This window comes from Cenococcum geophilum (genome assembly GCF_001692895.1).
Source record: "Cenococcum geophilum 1.58 unplaced genomic scaffold K441scaffold_23, whole genome shotgun sequence".
Classification (NCBI taxonomy): Eukaryota; Fungi; Ascomycota; class Dothideomycetes; order Gloniales; family Gloniaceae; genus Cenococcum; species Cenococcum geophilum.
Window position 1 is genome coordinate 1,983,155 of NW_027137581.1, and position 20,836 is coordinate 2,003,990.

Below are 20,836 nucleotides of genomic sequence, written 5' to 3' on the forward strand. Positions count from 1 at the left end.
GAACTACTCACCAACCAACACCACGCATACTTAGCATACCAAATCTTATCTAATTTTGCCTTCCCAGATTACAAAACACATCTCTCCTCCAACATTTGCCACCCCTCACCTCCACAGCCCCCAGGGATCTCAAAGGTTGCTAACCTGGCCTATGAAGCCGATATCTCGCGCCGACATCCCTAAGCAGGCTACATTAGCTCAAGGACAATTGAAGAAGTGTCAGGAGGCGTATGGTAGCTCATGACGCACTCTCCGTAACGTCATGTGAAAGCACTCACTAAACTGCAAGCATTGGATATAGAAATAGAAATTACTTTGCTTGGTTGTGCATCTCCTACTATATGTGAACTAGCCCTACCGGCTGCGCAGCTTCACTCTCCATATTCTCGCTGCCTGTTTCTGTGATCCCTAATTCATTTATCAAAGATTTCGATACACCAGCCCAACACCCACCATGAAGTCTGCACGGCACAATCCACAAGAAGTGGAAAATTTTTGCACAAATGCCGACTCTTCAGCGACATGTCACCACACTTATGTACGTCTACCGCTTCCAACTTTTATCCTGTACATCTCGCAAGGGAGCGTCCTCTAACCTATTACCCCCTCATTATGCGCACCTTTTCCTCCCCGCAAATCGCGCCCAAGAAAACTCGTAGCGTCATAACCCATAACTCATACATCACAGCATGCTCGTCCTCTTCGCCAACTTCGCATACATCTTCGCGGCGGGGCTATCCCCGAGCTCGAAATCAACCCCGACGGTGCTGGCCGGCCGCAAGCCCGACTTTCTCTTCCCCAGCCCCGGAAAGCCCGCCAACAGGCCGCCTCCCACGCCTCCCCCGTGCTCCTTCGCATCCACCGGCTTCTCGCCCGGCTCCATGTACAGGTGGTCGCCCTCGGTGTTGACGAACCAGTTGACCTGGTACTGCTTCCCCTCGGGCCCGCCGCCGCAGCTGCCGGCGAGCAGGTGCGAGGGCGGCGAGTTGACGGCGAGGGTGAAGAGATTCGGGGGCTCGGAGAAGTCGGTCACGAGGCCGCGGTGGGCGAGGAAGTAGGCGAAGACGAAGACGTTGAGGAGGAAGACGAGGAACAGGATGACCATGAAGCCGCGCGACGACGACGATATCGGGCCTGACGCGTATTCCTGGCCGCGGATGGCCCCCTTGAAGTATTGTGTTGTTGGGGGGTCAACGGTGGGGTTGGAGTAGTTCTGTTCCGGTGCGTCAGCGCTGGGAATGAGAGAGCCAGGGGGGAGAGAGTGGCTTACCCAGAATTCAACAAACGGCGAGTCCTGCGAGCTCATGAGCAATGTGCATCCGACCATAACGGCCAACGCCTCCGCTGGACTCGGCAGCGCCTTGTTCAGCTCCGGCTCTTGCAATATCAGCTGCGTTAGCAGCCGCGAGTTGCTCGCGTTGGCGTCTACGATGCCGGTATTCAGAGACAGGCTGTTCGCCCACTCTGTGCCAATGTATGGCCAATCCTTGTTCGTAACTCCCGTAGTGGCGTTTGATAAGCTTTTAATATATGCTAAGTCATTAGTAGGGTCCTCACATATGGCCTCCATCGTACCACCGCTCCCGGTGGCGTTGTATCGGGTTGAGCAGTTGGGAGTTAGGCTGACTTTCATAGAACAGAGGACGTATGTAGTACCATTGTCAAGACCACTACTGCCGAGTAAGTAAATGGAATCTCTGCCGTAAGGGAAGTAAGTGTGGTTCATGATAGTGTTGAATGGGGGTGGATATTTGGCAAAGACAGGGGGATGACCTCCGTTATCATACCACCCGAAGAGATCGTCAACCACAGTCTTGTTCGTGGTGGTTTTTGTTTGGATGGTGTTCTGCCATGAATTCAAGTCGATGGGTGGTTTAGCACTAGGCCACGTCTCATAAACAATGGGCGCTAGCTCGGTTTTGTTCATGTTCGCACAAAGAACATGAATTACTGGGCTTGGTACGGAGGCGTGGAGAGAGTAGATACCTAGTCCGTCTAATTCTTCTGGTTGGATAATGCCATTACGTTGATCCCGTGCTGCTTGGAAGACCCCAGAGTGTGGCATCGCGAGAGACACATTATTGATGATTCGGCCGTTGAATTTCTTCGAAGCGTCGGGCACACTCACGACTTGGACCCAGGAGGCCGTAATCGACGTATTATCATGAAGTAAGCCAAACCCCTGTGGTCTTTGTTTGAGGTCCGTAGTTCCATTGCCGGAATTAGAGACGGCGTTCCAGAAGGAAAGGTAACGTTGATAATTGTGATAACCTTGACTTGCATGCTCAATCTGTAGGCAAGTGGTTCCACCGTAGGTTGGATCACTCCGGATTGGGGTCTCACATTGCGTCTCCACATAAGCAGGATTGGCGAAAACAGACTTGACTTGGCCCGCAACGACTATATCCTTCCAGTCGCCAAATTTTAACTGAGGTTGAACTAGGCAAACAGGTCAGCACCAACACTCTTAGAAGAGTGCGGAGAGGAGAAATACCGAGCGCACTAGCAGCGGGGGTATATAAAGTCGCTAACAGTGCTGCAAGTAGTGAAAGCAAGCCTAGAATAGTCGTTCCAGCGTATCGTACACCTTCCCAATGAGTAATGAGCGTCCCGGGTTGGACAACCCACCTCCACATACTCATTTCAGCAAGTGTAATCCCACGTCCCTGGTTTTTCATAAAGGCCCGTCTGCTTAGTACCTGGCCTAGAAAGCCCACAAATGAAGTCACGAAGCTCAACTCAATAAGCTTCGCCATGATAGCGGTAAGCACGATTGCGGAAGAGGGTGTGAGGGAACCGTGCGTCGTGATTCTTCGTCCATATCGCGGGCCACGCAATGCAATACCTAGAAATATGCCGGAGAAGACAGTTGAAAAAACGGAGAGGACGAGGATGGAGATGGCTAGCCAGTTTCCGCGGCCTTGATAAAATTCTCTATTTGTAGGGCATTCTTCCCGCGGGTGGAAATCATCTTCAATGGGTTAGTCTTCGAGCACATGGGAGGACATATACGAAATATACAGATAAAAGAAGGACACTCACTTTCATAAGCCGACCGAATCGAGGGGGCAGGTCCTCCTCTACTACGCAATCTTTCCGTATCATGACTATGCACATACGGCTGGTGGTGGTATCTCCCCTTACTCGCACGGCTCCTATACTCCTCATAGGTCTCCTCATCCGCCTCCTTGGGGCTTTCCCTCTCGCGTCTAAGATCCGGCGTGCCCGTCGTGCCTGAGTATCGCGGGAAATGGCCGACCAGCGGATCGCTCGATAACGGCGCAGAGCTGATGGTGGGACTGCTCCTCGCGCCCACCGGCACCCGTGGAACAGTCTGTATAGACACCCTCCTGCCGCCCGCGCTCCCCGGCGGGACGGCTGCCGCGGCCGTCGTCGCCGCCACAATGCCCAGCCCTGAGCTCCCTCGCCGTCCAAAGGTGTCGCCAATATCGCCCTCATCGCCGCGCTCGCCCTCGGGGCTGCTGCCATTGGCCCCGCCAACGGTGTTGCGCAGACGTGAGTAGCCGGGCCGTGAGCGCGATGGTGGGCTCAGCGGCGGCGTCTGCCCGACCAGCGTCGGTGACGTTGACAGCTCCGAGAGGTCGAGTGGTTCGCTGATGAGCGGTCGCCGGGCTTCCGACATCTGTCGTGCCTAAGCCTGCTTGCTGATGTTGACTGCCAGGCAAGCCGCCTGTTTCGTATCGAAGCACCGGCCCCCCAACGTGAGGTCTTGGAGGTCCAGCGACGGGATGCTGGATCCCTGGCCGTCGCGTGCAGTGTGGGAGGGTTCGTGTTCCTCTGCAGATTAAGCTTCGCAGGTGGAAATTGGAGTCGATTTCGCAGTTCTTGTCGTAAGTTCGGATTGCAGAAGAAAGTGAAGAAGAGAAGACGACTAGTATTTGCTTTCTCAAGCTGTCAAAAACCTCGGCGCGCCCGAGGCCACCCCCGCTGCTGCTTTGGGGGCTGAGGCGTGGAGCCAGCTGGGCCAGGGCTGGACCGAGCTGCGGCATCCCGATCGCTGTGGCGTGTGCTAGGCTGCTGGCCCCAACTAAGGTGTTCGGACCTGTAGGGCGTGCCTGTGCTGGGAGATCCACTGAGTACATATTCATCTGCATGTATAATTCGCTCATAACTAGGAAAGCGCTATAACAATATAGCTGCCTGGCCGCTTTTGACGTCTCATTGATCAGATCTTCGACCGCACCTTTTTGGCCCAAAGCATCAGCCATAAGCTCTCTCACGTCATGTCGGTGGTGGCTTGCAGTGATCTACGCCTTAGAAACGCGCACTTCAGCGGTGATGAGTAATTGGGTAGGTCGAAGCAGCACAGCTCCCGGCTATGTGCATGTATCGTAAGGCGGTGATGGCGCTGTCACATTCGGTACAGGGGTGGGGTCTAATTATTACTACCTTACACAATTAGACGGCAAATTTGCCGAACGCCGCCAACCTATGGCCTGAGCGCCGGATGTTCCTCGCAAAACCGCTTCATCACTGTCGACTGAAAGGTAATCTCACTAGAGTTATCCCTTAGCACGGTGAAATTTGTTCACACGTTATCGATAAGCATTAGCCAATAGAATCAATAGGATCAAAGGTGCATGCTCGGAAATATAGGTCGGTGATATCCTCAATTTGCAGAGGCTCAAAAGCGGGCAGCGGCCAGGGCTCCGGGGGACGTCCTTTGGCCTTCAGTCCGTGGAACAGGATATTGAGTCAGTGGAACAAAGCTTATATCATTAGAAGTACGATTGATAGGCATGGTTGATGATAATATATTGATTGAATCTATATAGGTGATGCGCGTCTTTTAATTTTGGGGTTACGCACGGACCACATACCTTGTAGACGCCACCGTGCTAAGGGATAATGTGGCGTAAGCTTAAATAAAGATGAATAACAAATGCAGGCTGCGTATTAGGAATGCTGTGCAAGGAGGCCTACAAATATTTCTATGACTGCCCATGTAGCCTTGGTATTCTGTTAAGGGAGGTCTTTCCTTCTAGACAGTTTGGGTGGTGGGGGCTGAAGTAAGACCGGGAAATCTCTGGCAAGGAGAAGATCACTTTGACAGCCTATACATCACAGGAATGAGAAACACATGAAGATTTTGAAGTCAGTAATTCTGAGCTAAAGCTATACACAACGCAAGCCGAACAACCACATCGTTCCCTGGATTTCTCAAACCGCAGACAAGAGTGACGACCTGCACTTCGCCTCCCCCACCACGGATTGAAAACTCCAACGATCTTTAAGCCCCCGGTGATTAATCCCCCACGCCTCAATTTTTTAAGCCTTAGGAACTAAAACCTTTCCACAACTACGGCGCTGAGTTGTAGTAGTACAACGAATGAAGAACGCTAGTGGACGTCAGTGCAAAGCTAGAGACAGCAACAGCATCCGCCCAATGCAAAGAAGCCCGGCCCATCCTAACAAAGAGCTTTGTTATGGTGCAACCTCGGCGCCAGTAAATGCAAAGAAAACACTATCGTCAATTTCGTAGGGAGATGGAAAAGGGAGCTTAGGCAAAGCCAAAATACTCGCTTCCGGCTGTCATGGCCGTGTAGAGCTGTTGCCTGAGAGCCTCGTAGGTATCATATTCCGGGAGGTCGAGTTCTGTGCATATTATATTAGCGTCAGGTCTCTACAGGTCTCCATAGGAAATACTTACGATTGAAGCAGGTGTGCGAGCTAGGTAGTCTGTCCTTGCTACCATAATCTCTATGAATGTTGAATCGACTGAAGCCGTTCATGCCCTCAAGCTCTTTGAATCCGTTAAGAGGAACCTTACTGGTACCCGTGACGAATTGCAGAAGCTTAGCCCGTTCTTCTTTGTCGAACGACCGGACCGCTCGCCAGAACCACTGGATCTGCGGGGATCCAGCCGTGTAGTTGTGGTATTCAGTGTTGTTCTTCCAGTCTTCAACATCGATATCGGGCAGACCAGAAATGAGCAGTTCGAGCTCTTGTTCGCTGAAAATGGAGATAAGTTCGGCAGGGACAATATCATGGAAGCCTATTCATTGAAATGTTAGAGGAGTCACAAAACGCGTGCGGGGATAATTACCTTTCAAGAAGTGTTCGAGCTGTTCTTGAACGGCTCCAGTGAGGCGATGCTCAGTGACTAGGCGAACATATTCGTGCTTGTTTTCTTCCGTAACCGGGATGTTGCGACCATTCTCAATCAGATCAACGGTCTGTGTTTCTCCGAAAGCTTCGACGTCAGTTGAGAAAGTCTCCGTGATGATGTCCGTAATATCGTTTTCCAGCATCCACAATAGTGATTTGTAGTACTCAAGGTCAAGGGTCTCCATGTCCTTGAGACTAACCGGCTTACCTAGAATGCGCTTGTAGACAGCCCTGCTGAAGTGGCAATCGAGCACACGGCCTTCATATAGCGCCTTGCCAATGATACGTCCGATGAATTTGAAGAACATGAGATGCTCTTGGTTGATTGCGCTAAGGCGATTTGGGTGGAATGTTGTGCGATCGGAAGCGACTGGAACAAACAAGGCGTAGTCAGGGTTGAACATCTGTCTAGAGAGTACTTGGAACCATTCGCGAGTGACGCCGCCTGCATCTACGCCTTCTTCACCATGGAATCGTATGCTAAGTTTGCCGTACTTCATCTCGTCGGCCGTCTTGAAGTATAGAGACTTGAATGAATCAAGGAAGACTTGGTCGCGGCGAACGGCAAGTTGAAGTGGCGGATGCGGATGCCTCATTTCAGTCCCACGAGCATGAAGTCTACGGTTGAAGTAGTTGCGCTTGTTGTCAAATTCGAGGACTTTAGAGTTTTTGACTAAAAGCGAAAAGGATCCGCTCATGAGTTTCGGATTCTGGCGAACAAGATCGTTCAAAATCTTTCGATGGTCCTCCGTAAATGTAAAAAACAGTGTCTCCATTTTCGATTCGGGCGGCGGGCTGGAAAGGGCAAAGTCCTTCGCAAATGTTTTGCCAAGTGGTGCATCTTTGAGGGTGGTGTTTTTGCATACAACCATCAAGACCTCGATCAACGGGAGTAGAATCGTAGCAACATTAAGCATATTCCCTCTCTGCCGAATTGCAGCCAAGCAGTCGCTGAGTTTTGTCCAGAGGGGACCGAAAGTGGAGTTCTCGTACAGTGTAGTGAGTATATCATCCTTCTGCGTGCTTGCCAAAGCTTCAGCGTTGTCGGAAGAGGGCTTGTCTTGGATGTCTGCGCGCTTTGGATCGAAGAGATAATCTAGCGCAGTAAGGACGCGGAGAAGTTTGGCTTGATCAGAACTAGCTGGAGAGAATTTCGAGAGGGCCATTCCTTGAACGTCGGTTGGGGACTCGGCTTTGGATATCTGAATTGTTAAGTCTTGGAGGTCTCTCAGAATAGATTGACCTAGAGCTTGTGCGATCCCAATCAACTCTTTACCAAATACTTCTTTAGCTCCAGGAATGGGAGACAAATTGTTAATGACTGACAAGGTGTCCTTGAATGTCTTGCTGCTACACTCACGAGCGGCTAAAATATTAGCAACAAGCCGTAAGTTATAGTCTGGAACTTCCGGTGGTACGAGAGTTCGCGGTTTCTTGGCCTTATCTTCAGTTTCTTCCTTCTCGGCTTCCTTGGAAGTAACCTCGGGGGTGGCAGGGACTTCGCTGCCTTCACCTAAAGGTTGAGGAGTTTCTTGTGCAGTGACCTCTGGTACTGAAGTCATCTCGGCGTCTACAGTGTTCCCTGATTGATTCTGTGCCTCAGCCTGCGCAGAAGATGTGTTTTCTTCCTGACTCGTGGCTGGTCCCGTTTCATCCTTCTTGTCCCCCTCAGCTGGCTTTTCTTTGTCCTTCTTCACAAGCGCATTCAGGGGTTGAGTGATAGTACACAGGAGTGTGGCTAACTGTTCCATAATGGAAGAGCTCTCAACGATCAACTTCCGATCAAGCAAGCTGAGAAGTGCGTTCAAAGGATATCTTGTGGCTTTGGTTTCTTTAGCCTTGCCTTTCCGATTTGCGCGGCTCTTGAACCCAACTGCAGTCTCGTGCTCCGATAAGAAGAATGAAGAAACGTGAAGGTTGGTTCCGGTTAGAAATACCAAGGTGCTAAGACATTGCTGAACCACCATAAGGGGGGACATCTCGGAATTGGTTGCGATTGGTCCAGTTGCGGTTCGCTTGAGTGGCTGTGGGGTCTTCTGCGTTGGTGGTTGTTTCGCGCGGAGTGAAAGCTGAGCAAAGCTGCGTTCGACTGCATTGATATCCGCGCTGCCATCCTGTAAAATAGACAAGAGGATGCTGATTACTTCCGCACGATTTTGACGGTTTTCACAAACGTTCTTTAGGACCGTATTCAGACTCTGTTTAGAGCTTCCGGTTTGAGGAATAAACATTAGCCGTAAAAGAGTAGCGACTCCAGCCTTATCTAGCATCTGAACACATGGTCGGGCCTTCCTCTTCTGGTTTTGATCGTCAAGTTGATTGCCTCGATCCAAGCCACGAGCCCGATTCATACGAGGGATGTAATCGTGGAATTGGCTAAGACGACGATCGCCCCCTAGAGCTCTAGCTTCAACTGCGATCTCTGGTGGTAGTTGCGCTAGCATATCTTCGTCTTGATCCATGAGGACAGCCTGTCGCAAACCAGGCTCCAAGGAAGCTAGGAAGCTAGCCGTATCCATTTCTTCAGCACGAGGAGGGGGACCACCGTTAGCTTGATTCCGGCGACGCTGCTCGTCTCGTTCTCTACGACGTCGCTCTTGAGCTTCTTGTTGAAGCAGTTCCTCTCGAATGTCTGCTGGCAATGCCTCCAAGAACTCTCGGCTGATATCTGTGGGTTCCTCTCCGGCAGCAGCAGCCTGAGATCGCTGTTCTGCAAGTTGTTGCATCAGGACCTCTTCTCGAAGATCCTCGGGCAACGCCTCCAAATACTCTAAGTCAATACCCATGCCAGTTATATCAATTCTCCGACCGCGAATCGTGGTTGTTATGCGAGAGGCAGATTCTGATGGTTCTGCCTCAGTGCTTTCTCCTGTAGTTGCTGGCTGTGAAGCTTCCACGCCTTCCATTTCCTGTCCGGCGAGCACATTCTCTGGCAGTTCTTCAACATGCTGGCTCTCAGGGTGAGGTTCCGTACTAGCTTGAGCTGCAGCTGCAGCATGAGCTTCAGCCTCCGCAGCCTCCGCAGCCTCCGCAGCCTCTCGTTCCTCACGTTCTTTCTTCTCTTTTGCTTCGCGCTCCTCGCGCTCCTTCTTTTCTTTCTCCTTTTGCTCGGCCTCTTCTTTGGCCTTGCGAGCCGCCTTCTCTCGCTGCTCAGCGGCTCGTTGTTCAGCGGCTTCAATTGCAGGAGGGACCATGAGCTTTAGGATAGCGTTAATTACTCGCTGGCTCTTTTCGATCGCATTGTTGCCAAAAAGAATCCTCGCCTCGTCTTGCCATCGCAAGGTGGTGACGGTTGGAAGGAAAGCGACGGCTTGTGCCGGATCTTCGCGCGATCCACGCGACTGCTGCTCTTGCGGCCGACGAATATCGCGGCGGAAGCCAGGGTCGAATGGAGGCGGCACACCAAGAGGGAAATTTCCAAAAGAGAGGTGAAGAGCCCCATTGTGTTGATGGATTGTGGGGCCGCCGTGGCTCATTGCGTTAAGAAGATTGCTGATGAACGAGACCGGACCACCCTCTTGGAAAATTCGGCCTGGGCGCATTGGATCGATGGCGTGTACCCAATCGCTCATGGCCTCAGGACGGGGTCCTCCGAGAGGAGCGCCAGAGGGTCGACCAGATCGCTGAAGGAGGGGGTTTGTGCCATCGTCTGCTCCACGCTGTGCACCACCGGGTCTGTGAGAGCGATATGCGGGTACTTTGTTTCATTAGAAGCGCACATCCACTAATTTGATGATCACGTACCTAGAATACGATCGTTTGGACTACCAGGGAACATCCATGGATTTATTCGGTGGGGATGATTGCGCACAAGAGCGTGCGGTTGTGGCTCGTTTTCCCAACCCCAACCTATGTTGGGGATTCCGGTATCGTCGTCATCTATATTGGTTACTTGTTGTTCAAGAAGCGTTAGGCTGCGGGCGAGTCGAGTGAGCAAACCTTCAAGTCCTGGGTTGTAGACGATGTCCTCATCCTCATAGTCATCCTCATCATCCTCTTCATCTAGAATATGTCAGGGAAAGGATCATAAAGGATATTGATGGGTGTTGCTTACCTTCTTCGTCCTGCATTTCATCTTCCATATAGTCCTCGTGTGCGACGTCCATTTCAATATCTTCGCCTATTTGGTCAAGTACATCGCCATGATTCTCAAGAACTTGCATGATCTGATTGAGCGTAGCAGGGTGGTTGTGGCCGGCATCTTCGATCTCGTCTTGACCAGGATAGTCCTCCTGATCCTCATCCTCGCTCGCCCAATCTTCGTCGTCCGCTCCATCAAGACTTCCATTTTCGTCATCTCCGTTCACTTCGTCCATGTCCTCTATATCGTCATCATTTTCATCGTCTTCGTCTGTTTCGTCAGAACCATCCTCATCTTCCGAAAGATCATCCTCTCCATCCTCATCTATAACAACCTCTACATCCATACCAACATCACCGGGAAGTCCTTCCATAGGGCCCATGCCCTCCATCTCTTCATCTTCTTCGCTAATAACGTCTTCGTCATCTTGACCCATATCTTCATCATACTCCATATCGTCAGCATACTGCTCATCGTAGATTTCATCGTCATCGTCATCATCCGAGCTCTCTGAGTCTGACTCCATCCCCTGGCCAGGTTCGAACATCCCTAGAGTCGAATTTCTGAATAAATCAGGCGTTTCCTCGCGATCTGGATCTACGTCGTCAACAGACGAGGCAGTGGAGATTTCGTCATCGTCAATGGTCCCTGGTGTTGAGACCTCATACTTCGTGCTCAGTTCGTATGCGGTCTCGGTGAGATATCTCAGAGGACGCAAAATATATTTTACCGCTCGTTTAGCGTTAGGGAAGTTGAGGTCAATATCCGCTATTGAGGTTGTCAGAACTGAAATGAAGTTTTTCTCATACATAATCTTTGCAAGCTGCTTCTGAGAAGGTTGAAGGCTGTTCCCATTTCTGTTGCTGCTGCTAGAATTTGCACTGCCTTGCAGCATTTTGTAGAAAATGTCTGCAAGATTCATCAATCGCGAATACCTCATGTCTAGGGGCTCATCCGATGAGCTAGCATCCTTGAAAGCCTTTAGAGCATGCTCGAGAACGAACTTGCGTACGAAAAGCAACTCCGGCTCTTCTTCAGCATACGGCGATGGATGTGACTTGGGGTAACCGTTCTCTCCAGTTGTGGCGCAGAGCGACACGATAGCTTGGACAGCCCAGGATGAAGTCGTGTGCCGCTTTTTAAATGCTAGATCTTCTGCATGATTCAGGGTTCCAACCGGCACTAGAGCGTTCAGAAGGTAGTTAAGTACACCGGAACGAGGCTTCGAGGGTGTCATCGCGTGAGGATCAGCCTTCCTGGAGAAGTTGATGAATTCGATTTTGGTACGATTGTAGGATGAAAGGAGCTCAGTCAAGCACTGAAGGATGAAGCAGCGATATATGTAGATCGGATGAGAATCGGCTTTGAACTCCACCTTGTCGTTCTTCTTTTGATCGGCGGCTCCGCTGATTGATGGTGTCTGAGAAGAGCTCTGATCGCCGTTGATCATTTCTACATCCGTAGGCACTGACTTCTTATTTTTTTCGCTTGATGTAGCTGGCTGCTCTTTATCATCAACATCTTTGTAGGCAAGGAGCTCGCACAAAAGATAGTGTATCACGCCGTCAGGATTCTCCACAACGGGTGGTTTGAGATCTTGTGTCTTGGTTCTATCGAGAGCCTCTCCCTCTTTGCTTTCTGTCGACGGCTTAGCTTTATCTGCGTCCACAGAATTCTCCGTTGTGGTGTTGCCTGAGCTGGAACCAACAGGAACTAATTCGTTAGCTGTAGAATCTGTAGTTGTCTTCTCTTCTTTCTTCAATGCTAGAGCCTGGGGACGTTGATTAGGATCAAAGCGGGAAAGAGTAAGCCTCTCGTTGGTGACTTCAACGAAAATTTCGGGCGCGCGAAGTGCAAGATGATACATTTGCCTGGTGTAAGCCGTTGTATCGGTTTGCCGTCGATCTCGTCCCTCGAACATAGCTTGAATCTCACTCCGCATGACTTGTCTTATGATTGTATCGTCCTCGATTATATGTCGTAGGACAAGCATGAAGGCACTCTGGAGTCTCTCGTTCGTAATACCCGCAAGCTGCTTTACCATGAGGAAGAGCCGTTGAATATTGCGTTTCTCACCTAGACGGACTGCGATGCGCCGAGTCCGTGTAAGCATCACAAGGACGCGGACTATTGATAAGGCGAGAGACTCGTCCTTACCAATACGTGGTAAAACCTCCATTATAGCATCAAACATGTGATTCTTCTCATCAAGGGGAACAACGGGATCTGGAAGCTGTGCTATTGTGTTATCTTCTTTGGGACTTTCGGTATTGGGAGGAGTCCATTGAATCTGATGTGGTTGGGAATCCTCAGCGAGGAGGCGTTCGACGATTAGGAGAACTTGGCCGATCCAAGGCGACTGTTCATCAGCTTGCTGGTTTGGGAAGATTTTAATAAATTCTAACAGGGTTGAAAAGTTCTCTTTCAGCTCATCAACAGTAGCTTCGTAAAAGTCTTTGTCCTGAAGGACAAGAGCAAGGAGATGAGCGGACGCAGCTATCTTCTTGCCATTTGACCGGAAGTCATCACCCTGCAATGAAATGAGTGACTGAACAAGTGTTGAGCCGATTTCTCCACGCATAGCTGCTGGATCTGGAGCCTTGGAAACGGCTGCAGATATTAGATCGGAAAGCTCGAAAGTGACATCATCGTGAAGGTTCAGTACATCTAGGGAACGATCAATGAGGTTTTTCCTAAGATTTACCCGTTCCTCATCCAAGTCGTCAATAGTAACGACTCCGGTTGCCTTTCCAGCTTCGGTGGTGTTGATAGTATTGAATAGAGAGGGCCCCTCGAAACTTGAAGCGCTATACGTTTCGAGACTCGTCGTGGCCTCAGGAACAAGTGCGGGAAGTGCTTCGGATCCCCCTACGTCCGCATCGTCAGCGATATCTTCCATGGTAACCGAACGAACTTCAGGTGCTTCAGAGTCTACGTGATCTCCCGTCGAACTAGTTGCGATGTCCGTAGCATCAGGAACAACGACATCAGCCCTGCTTGGTGAAGGTGAAGTTTGTGTTTTAGCTTCATAAGAGGGGATAGGGTTGCGCGTTACGCGTGTGTCTCGGACTTGAGCAAGACAATATTCGCGAGCCATGATATAATTGTCGCAGCAGCGATAAAGAGCCTCACGAGCAAGGTCCTCATCAAAGTCTTGATCCTTTAGGCGTTGGATGTTCTCCGCGCTCCGCACTTTCCAGGTCTTAATAGCCATTTTACCTCGAGGCAGGGGCTTATCTGAACGCTTGCAAGCCCCATGTTCTGTCTCTCCATCAAGCACAGTCTTGAGGATAGAAATCAAGGTTTTGACAATGGACGTAGTGGCTTTGTCCATGAGGTCAGAGTTCCAGATTTTCTGCACGGGTTTAATGACCGCCGTTCGTAGTTCAACTAGAAACTGGGCAGGTAGGAAAAAGTCAGGCTTATCGCGATCTCTATCGGGTCTGGATTGCATAGAAGTGGTCTGGCCGGCTTCATTAATTAGTTTGGAGTTAATGATTTGAGAATAGAATGCCAAAATAATCTTGATTCCTCCAAGAGATAGATTAAGAACTCCTTGGACAGCATCCTTGAGCTTTTCATCACCTTGAGTAGCGATGATAGAAGTAGCTTCATCGTAAAAAGACTCAAGAATATCACTGAGGACGGTGAAGCCGCCTTGATTCTTGAAAGATTGCAGGACGAGCGTTAATGCTTGAGGATAACCACGGTCCATACCATTGTCGATAATGAGCTGCGACACAGATGTGAGGATAACGATCCAATATGCATACCGATCTTTGGCTTGCATAGCAGCCTTCGGAACATCGAAAAGAAGTTGATCTAGTGCAGCCTTGGCAAGCTGATTTGCGACTACAACTGCACACTGCTTCTGGTATGAATCGAGGCTCCGCCGGAATAACAGAAGCTTCCCCAGAGACTGGAAGAATGGAGTAATTGCGGTAGGAACTTTGCTTAGAAGGTAACGCAGGGTCTGAGTATTCTTGAACTGTACACTGTCATGATCTTGGTGATGACTGGGTGCACTATTGGCTTCCACGCTGGCTGATTCACCCAAGGCTTGATTAGGTGCATCAGGGCTACCATTAGACCCTTCTGGAGGTTCAGATGGTGTTCGGTCAAGATGATTGATTCGCAGGATGTCATCTGCCTCATCAGTACCAAAACCGGAACTCTTAATTCGAGTCGCCTTCTCCCATTCTGACGGCATATTCTTTTGGAGCAGTATCTCCTCCCATACACAGCTTCTGTGTAACCTCCCAAGACTATCGATGAGACGAGCATACATGTCAGCTAAGTTCACCTGACTAAAGATGTTATGTGTCATGTCAGCTAAGTTCACCTGACTAAAGATGTTATGTGTCATGTCAGCTAAGTTCACCTGACTAAAGATGTTATGTGTCATGTCAGCTAAGTTCACCTGACTAAAGATGTTATGTGTGGAGCGGTGATTGAACATTTGGGCCTGGAAGGTCAACGAGAGAGCATTGCATAGAGTATGAATCGTCACAAGCGACTTGGCGTATTTAGTCCCATTGTTCGAGATGTTTTGTCGTTCGTGCGAATCTTTAGATTTAGATGCGCCAGACGGACTGGTGAAAGGAGCAAAGAAAGCTTCCTCTCCTGTATGCCTCATCAAAGGCTCTAACAGATCGACAGCGTTTTGTGCCCGTTTGATGAGAGACGGGAGAGCTAGATGTGGTTTCTGTTCGACGAGAAGCTGGATAACTCGGCTGACTTCTTCACTTGGTGACATGGCCTCGTTGAACTTGTACGGCAGACACGGAAGTGTTGCAAAATCGAGGGCAAATTCAAGACCGCCAGATTCGATGAAAGAGGCACACAGCTGGTTATTGCTGAAGAAGCCTCCAAGGAATCTAGAAACAACACCAATGAACTGAGTAGTAGTGGGTCCGATCTTGGCATCTTCCCACTCTACGACTTGCTGAATGGATACATCCTCATTTACGGCGCCCAAAGATTGGCCGTGGTCTGGCTCATCCACATCCGGCATTTCAATGTCATGCTCTACTCCTATCGTATTTGCGTGTTGGTCTGCCAACGGGATTTGTTTGTGGATGGAACCTTCTTCGCCCATCAGGGCTTGACGTCCACCTGCAACCAGAATCCGGCCATCCTCACTTTCGACCCAGAGTTTAGCTCCCACGCCACCTTCGACGGCTTTTGTGAAACACAACTGACTGACGCGGGCAACCATATCAAGAACTGAGGCTAAGACCTGGTCTTTGAGGGGAGGATGATGGCGGACTAGCTCATCAAAGGAATTGCCAAGCATTGTCGGAATATCGGGATCCGAATCGAGCGCGTTTACATGTGCAGGGTTCTCGAATATCTCGAAAAAACTCGACAAGGCCTCGGATGATCTGAAAAGCTTCATACCCGCTTCAGTCAAACAAATAGCACCATAAGCCTGTGGAACAGTAGATATTGCTTCAGCAACTGGCAGAATCCCGGGAGCCAGTGGTCTGTTCCTTGGTGGAAATGACATTGGAGGATGGGGGAGAACTGGTGGAGCCGGGGTAGTTGTCGCACTTGAATCGCTTGCGGCAGCGTTTTCGGAGGGCCCTTCTGGTGCTTGGCCGCTCTCATCCGTTGCTACCGGTGGGGCTTCGATTTCCGGAATTGGTTTTTGAGTTACGGTCTCAAGGAAGGCTTTACTCAACCCGGCCTCAGCAATAACTTGGTAGCTCGTTGGTTCGTTGTGGATGAAGCTTGTCAGGATGTTGACGGCCATACTCCAGACAGTGGATCCAAATATGGAGGCATTAGCAATGACAGTTCGGAGACCACGCAGCAGCTGCGGGGAGTCTATGAGATTGCGCAGTAATCGATCAAAGGTACCGCCGGTGTGTGACATCATATGATTCATAAACTTGAACAACCACCGGAGTGTTTGCTGCTGGTGAAACGGAATCTGGTAATCTGTGAGCTGAGTTTTAAATTCGCTCGGCATTCCCTCCCCTTTCTCAGCCCGCACTTGAGACGTTTCGACCTCAAAAGCCGTTAGGTCCGCAATAACATCTAGACCCTTCGCGTTAACCATTGCTTGAAATGCATCGCGTAGATTGTACACGAATGTGTCTAAGAAATTCAGAACCTTTGGGTGATTCCTCTCAGCTTTCGTTGTTCGAAGTGTAAGGACCTCCACCAAGATTTCGAGAAGGCCTGCAGATACCATGGCTTCGCCAGTTCGTGGTTGCGCGTTTGGGAGATTGTTTAGTAGAGAAAAGAGTGCTTCTCGCCACTCATCCTCCTCAGAAGTATCCCCATGACCCTCTTCAACTCCCAATTCTGCAACCGCTTTACGAACGACATAAAAGAGGACGCCGTGATTGACATTGACATTGAGTGCATTGCAAACATCGGCCGATTTGCTCTTATGCTTCGTCAGAGCCTCCAAAGTGCTAAGGGCATATGTTTGAAGCTCCCTTGAGATCCCCGACTCGCCATTCCCAGGAGGGTGAACAAGCTCAGAAAGTTGGTACGCAAGTTGAAGACGACGGGGTTCGTCAGAGTCTTGTTGACCTATCTTCTGCTGAAATGTGCTCTCTGGATGGACGTAAGCTAGATTCGCAATGGCAAGCAGGCGGATAGCAACAATATCTTCCCGAGTAGATTTGGGAGAGCTGAGAGCCTTCGCAACACGAATTTTGTGTAATAGTTCGTAATGAGATGTCTCAGGAACCTCGGATAAACCTAGCTTCACTAGCTCATGTGCAGGTGTAGTCGAAAGCTTAGCAGAAGGAAATTCGAACACTTTCAAGCCAGAAGAACGAGCTGGGTCGGGGTCACGACTACTAGGCCCAGTAGGCGTAGTGGGGGAATCTTCAGCCGTCATCGTGCGGTTCTGCCGGGGTGTTTGATTAGGACCTAAATTGGACGCTCGACGTACAGGCGTGGGTGTCTTCGGAGTAGCAGGAGATGTGGGGATCTCCTGAGCCTTGCTAGCCCCTTCCCCAGAAGCAGATGGTGTCTCATAGTAAGACAGTAAAACACCACCCCACTCCTCACCAAGAATTGATGGTGGAACATCGTCCTTGACCATCGAAACCAGATCTGCAGCATTTATTTTGTCCATAGCGCTCCTGCCGTCGGAAATAAAAGGAGCTTTCTCTTTTCCCTTAGATGTGGGCGTACTAAGAATAGGAACCGATTGGGGCCCTTTCGTAAAAGGTGAGGCCAATTTGTGGACCTTTTCTAGGTTGATATTGTAGTGGCTTGCTAGGAGTGAGCTATGTAAGGAAGTCGGAGCCAAGCGCAATCGGGAANCATGGAAGCGTTGAGCAAGACGAAGACTCAACCGGAGCGCAGATTTAAGGAGTGAGATTGATGTTGTGTTTAGCAAGTTGTTCAAGTGACCACTGCTAGCATACAAGCTCCTATTTCCGCAGTTCTCCAGGAGGAGTCTTGTGAACGAGAGAACTTGCTCAACCAACTCACGATCGCCATCTGGCGAGAAATGCAGCTCATCAAGAATGCCATCGCTCGGCGAAGACTCTGAGGCTGGTTTTCTATCCTCTGCGTCGCCTTTTAACAGAAGCCGCCTCTCAAATGGTTGTGTCTGGGATCCATTAGCCAAGCCATATTCCTGATTGAATAGTTCTAATATTCCGTCTAAGCGGTTCAGAACTGGTATCCAATGATATAAGTCGCCTCTAGGGAAAGGCCATTGTCGAGGAAATGAGGCGAGATGAGCGGGGAGTTGAAAGAGAGGTATCGAAGCTGTCGCCTTGACGAAGTCCGATATCATAGGGGACTACAGAGCAGTTAGATTCTAGATTTCGTCAAGGCAAAAGTTTGGGAGAATATACTAAAGTTGCCTCATGTCTTGATGTGGCCGTCTTCTTGATCTTCACCATGACGACAACGGCCACTTGGAAGGCAAGCCTTCCTCAAGTTAATGTAAGCCTCTCTGTATTAACCCAGGCAATTCAAGTGAAAATGTGGCTTAGGGGAAGCTTGAGATTTGCGCGTTGATGCAGCGAGCTGCCTGAAAGGCTTTGAGAAGTTGTGTTGAGGCTCTGCGGGTAATCGTGAAGGCAGCTAAGATTTTCTCCACTCGGTGGCCGTGATCTAGAGTACAAAGCAGTATGTAGAGGCAACTGCTTAAAGAGCTAAATGAAAGGGCTGACCGAGCAGCGGAGTGTACTGGAAGGTGGTGCAAAATTAAGGTCGAGGGTGATTGAGGCGATGATGTATGTAGAGCCGAAGCCGCAAGAAACCACGGTGCAGGCGCGTTTCTTGATTCACAACGGCAGAGAGTGAAAGGAACGGCAGCAACGGGAAGCTACTGTCAACGAACTCTTGTGGTGAATGAGCAGAGAGAAGGATGGGTGGATGATGGTGTTGAGTGAGTTCATAAAGTTCGAGGTACATCTAAGGTTAGTCGCGCGAAGCCAAGGCAGTCTTGGCATTTATTTAGGGCAGCGTGAAATCATCGCTAGAAAAAATAGCGAAGCATTCAGGGCTTCACAGTTTCACGTCATCCAGGATTGGCAAAGCACTATCTATGCATTTACTCCTAGACACTGCATATAATAGACGTGTTCAAGCTATGTTTAGTATCGGAAAATTAGAGCGAGCGCTCATTCCAGACAGATATATCTCATCCAAAGATATCTTGGTATAAATCACTCATTGTCAGAAATCCCGATAAAGACCAGCAGCGCTCCGCAACAAGCTACGAAAGAGGGCATCTCGATCCAGCCAGAATCAAATCGGCCCTGAAGGTGACATTAGGAACAGCACAATATAGGTACGAACGGAATTAATCAATGGAGAGCAAGCGATCAATTCTTAGTTCACTTATCCAAATTTGGATAACACTTGATATACTGATATGATTTCAGCTAACCAGTCTAGTTGAGGTAAACTGCCATTTTGCTCCCTTAGCCTAGTATACCATGATGGTGGCCTGCCCATGACTACCGATGCCTAATACCGAAAGTCACAGAACGTGATGAAACTGAGTGGTATCTTGTAAAGCTAAAAGGCTGCCGAAAACTGCAATTTTGCTTTTCCGGGGGGAGGGTCAGGCATAGCGGGCCAAACAATGTTGGGATAAATCAGGTGAACAGTCATCCTCCCGCGGTATAATGTGGACTGTTGTTTTTGAAGAGAGATACTCCCTCAAGCCCACCCATTCGTCCCGGTTGCTGATTCTGGAGCCTTCTTGACATCCACCAGTTTCAATGTCTCCTCTAGTACCAGGAGATCCCGTTCAATCATCTCGGCCCAGTTCTGAATATCTCCAATCTCATTCAACTTCTTTGTACTTGTGTCTGCCAATTTCTGCCACTGCGCGCTTTGCTTGGCTAGCGCCGCGGCTTGTTTGGCCAGCTCGTTCTCTTGTTTCGTGATAGCAGCGGAATTCGCGTGAAGGTCTGCGGCTCGCGTCCGGAGTTCAGCGTCAACTGAACCTCCAACAGAAGTAAGCGAGGCAGCAACTGCAGCACGAGCTTCTGCAGTCCGCCGAGCTGATTCGGCGTCTGAAGGCATTTGTGACGTGGTTTATGTGGTATGGTAATGAGGATTAGGCAAGTTCCTATCGCTTCCAAACTCGAATGTGAGCAACTTCGTTGAGTGGAGCTATCCGGACGCCCTGCTGAGAGCGCGACCACTTATAGATCCGTACCAATAGCAAGGATTCTAGAACGTCAGCCATACAAGCCTTTGGCGCCTTAAACTGTCAGTGCGAGAAGATGACCACTGGATAGCCTTAAGCCCGATTCGATCCATGAGGGTGTGTAGTATAAGGATTTGAATGGTCAACCTAACCACGTTGAAACCCAAAAGGCTCGGCTTGAGCTATGTGAAGCTGGGAATGCTGCTCTTTTCCGCAGAGGCCAGGGATGCTCTCCGACACGTGTTCACGGGAGGGTGGTTGCCCGTAGTAGTGTGATAGATGGGAACTGCGTCGTATTGAATTGACTGGGTCGACTTAGAGTTGATAGCAGAATGGCTGTGGGTTAGAAGCTGGACCTCCTATAAGAAAGGGTCATTCTCGCAATCAGTAAACTCGCTGGGCGGATCATGGATATTTTGCTATACGTAATCAACGGTCGGTTGGCTAATGACGTTTGTTGAAAACTGTAGGTGCGAGGCCCACCCGAAAAAGCCGTTGCCTCGCCAAAATGTCGCGAGGGCTTGCAAATTTATATGAGAGACAGGTTTAACTAGCATTATAATATAGCTATAAGATATTTAAATTCTAATGCTTTAGGGGTATATATAAATTAATTATACTCTTAAATAATTAGTGGTTAGCCTCTACTAGATGTCACAATGGGTCGGGTCGGGTCGGGTTGGTTTTGAGGGTTGAGACTCGACCCGATACTGGGTGGGCGTCAGTTGGCTAACGTAGTTTATCCCTTCGTGCGGCAGAAGTCACTTTAGTATAATAAGTGTTACATTGGGATGCAGGTGTATGGTGTGTGAGGACTCCATAAGGTGGAGTAGTAACGAAGGATGAGAATATTATTGACTCAGCCTGCTCCCGAGGTACGAGTGGTTATCTCGGTCCCAGACGATCATCCAATCACAAGCTGCTTACATAAAGATTAATCAGCTTATAATGATGATCGTCTGGTACACGGTTCGGAAATT

At 49.7% G+C, this 20,836-nt stretch overlaps 3 protein-coding genes across 3 annotated transcripts; all 3 read right to left on the reverse strand.

Moving 5' to 3' along the window:
* Positions 1-329: 329 nt before the first annotated feature.
* K441DRAFT_637054 (uncharacterized protein) lies at positions 330-3,863 on the reverse strand. Its single transcript, XM_067646496.1, has 4 exons — positions 3,043-3,863; positions 2,495-2,971; positions 1,271-2,439; positions 330-1,213 (listed from the first exon to the last, which is right to left on the reverse strand). Exons 1-4 carry the CDS (start codon positions 3,641-3,643, stop codon positions 683-685), a joined length of 2,778 nt encoding a protein of 925 aa, XP_067503726.1. The 5' UTR covers positions 3,644-3,863; the 3' UTR covers positions 330-682.
* Positions 3,864-5,216: 1,353 nt separating this feature from the next.
* K441DRAFT_660539 (uncharacterized protein) lies at positions 5,217-18,567 on the reverse strand. The gene is made up of 8 exons (XM_067648719.1): positions 18,043-18,567; positions 14,635-17,987; positions 10,184-14,517; positions 10,069-10,131; positions 9,874-10,008; positions 6,068-9,826; positions 5,672-6,016; positions 5,217-5,616 (listed from the first exon to the last, which is right to left on the reverse strand). The coding sequence occupies exons 1-8, from the start codon at positions 18,088-18,090 to the stop codon at positions 5,522-5,524; spliced, it is 12,132 nt and encodes a 4,043-aa protein (XP_067503727.1). The 5' UTR covers positions 18,091-18,567; the 3' UTR covers positions 5,217-5,521.
* A 793-nt stretch (positions 18,568-19,360) lies between these two features.
* Positions 19,361-19,729, reverse strand: K441DRAFT_562420 (uncharacterized protein; the record flags this gene model as incomplete). Its single annotated transcript, XM_067643558.1, has 1 exon — positions 19,361-19,729. One exon carries the CDS (start codon positions 19,727-19,729, stop codon positions 19,361-19,363), a length of 369 nt encoding a protein of 122 aa, XP_067503728.1.
* Between the last annotated feature and the right edge of the window lie 1,107 nt (positions 19,730-20,836).

Excerpts from the sequence above, each read along its gene's own strand:
- K441DRAFT_637054 (XM_067646496.1), bottom strand. The coding sequence starts at position 3,643 with ATGTCGGAAGCCCGGCGACCGCTCATCAGCGAACCACTCGACCTCTCG. Across the intron at positions 2,440-2,494 it reads CCCCGCTGCTAGTGCGCTCG|TTCAACCTCAGTTAAAATTT; the intron begins GTATTTCTCCTC and ends CTGTTTGCCTAG. Across the intron at positions 1,214-1,270 it reads CGCCGTTTGTTGAATTCTGG|AACTACTCCAACCCCACCGT; the intron begins GTAAGCCACTCT and ends GCACCGGAACAG.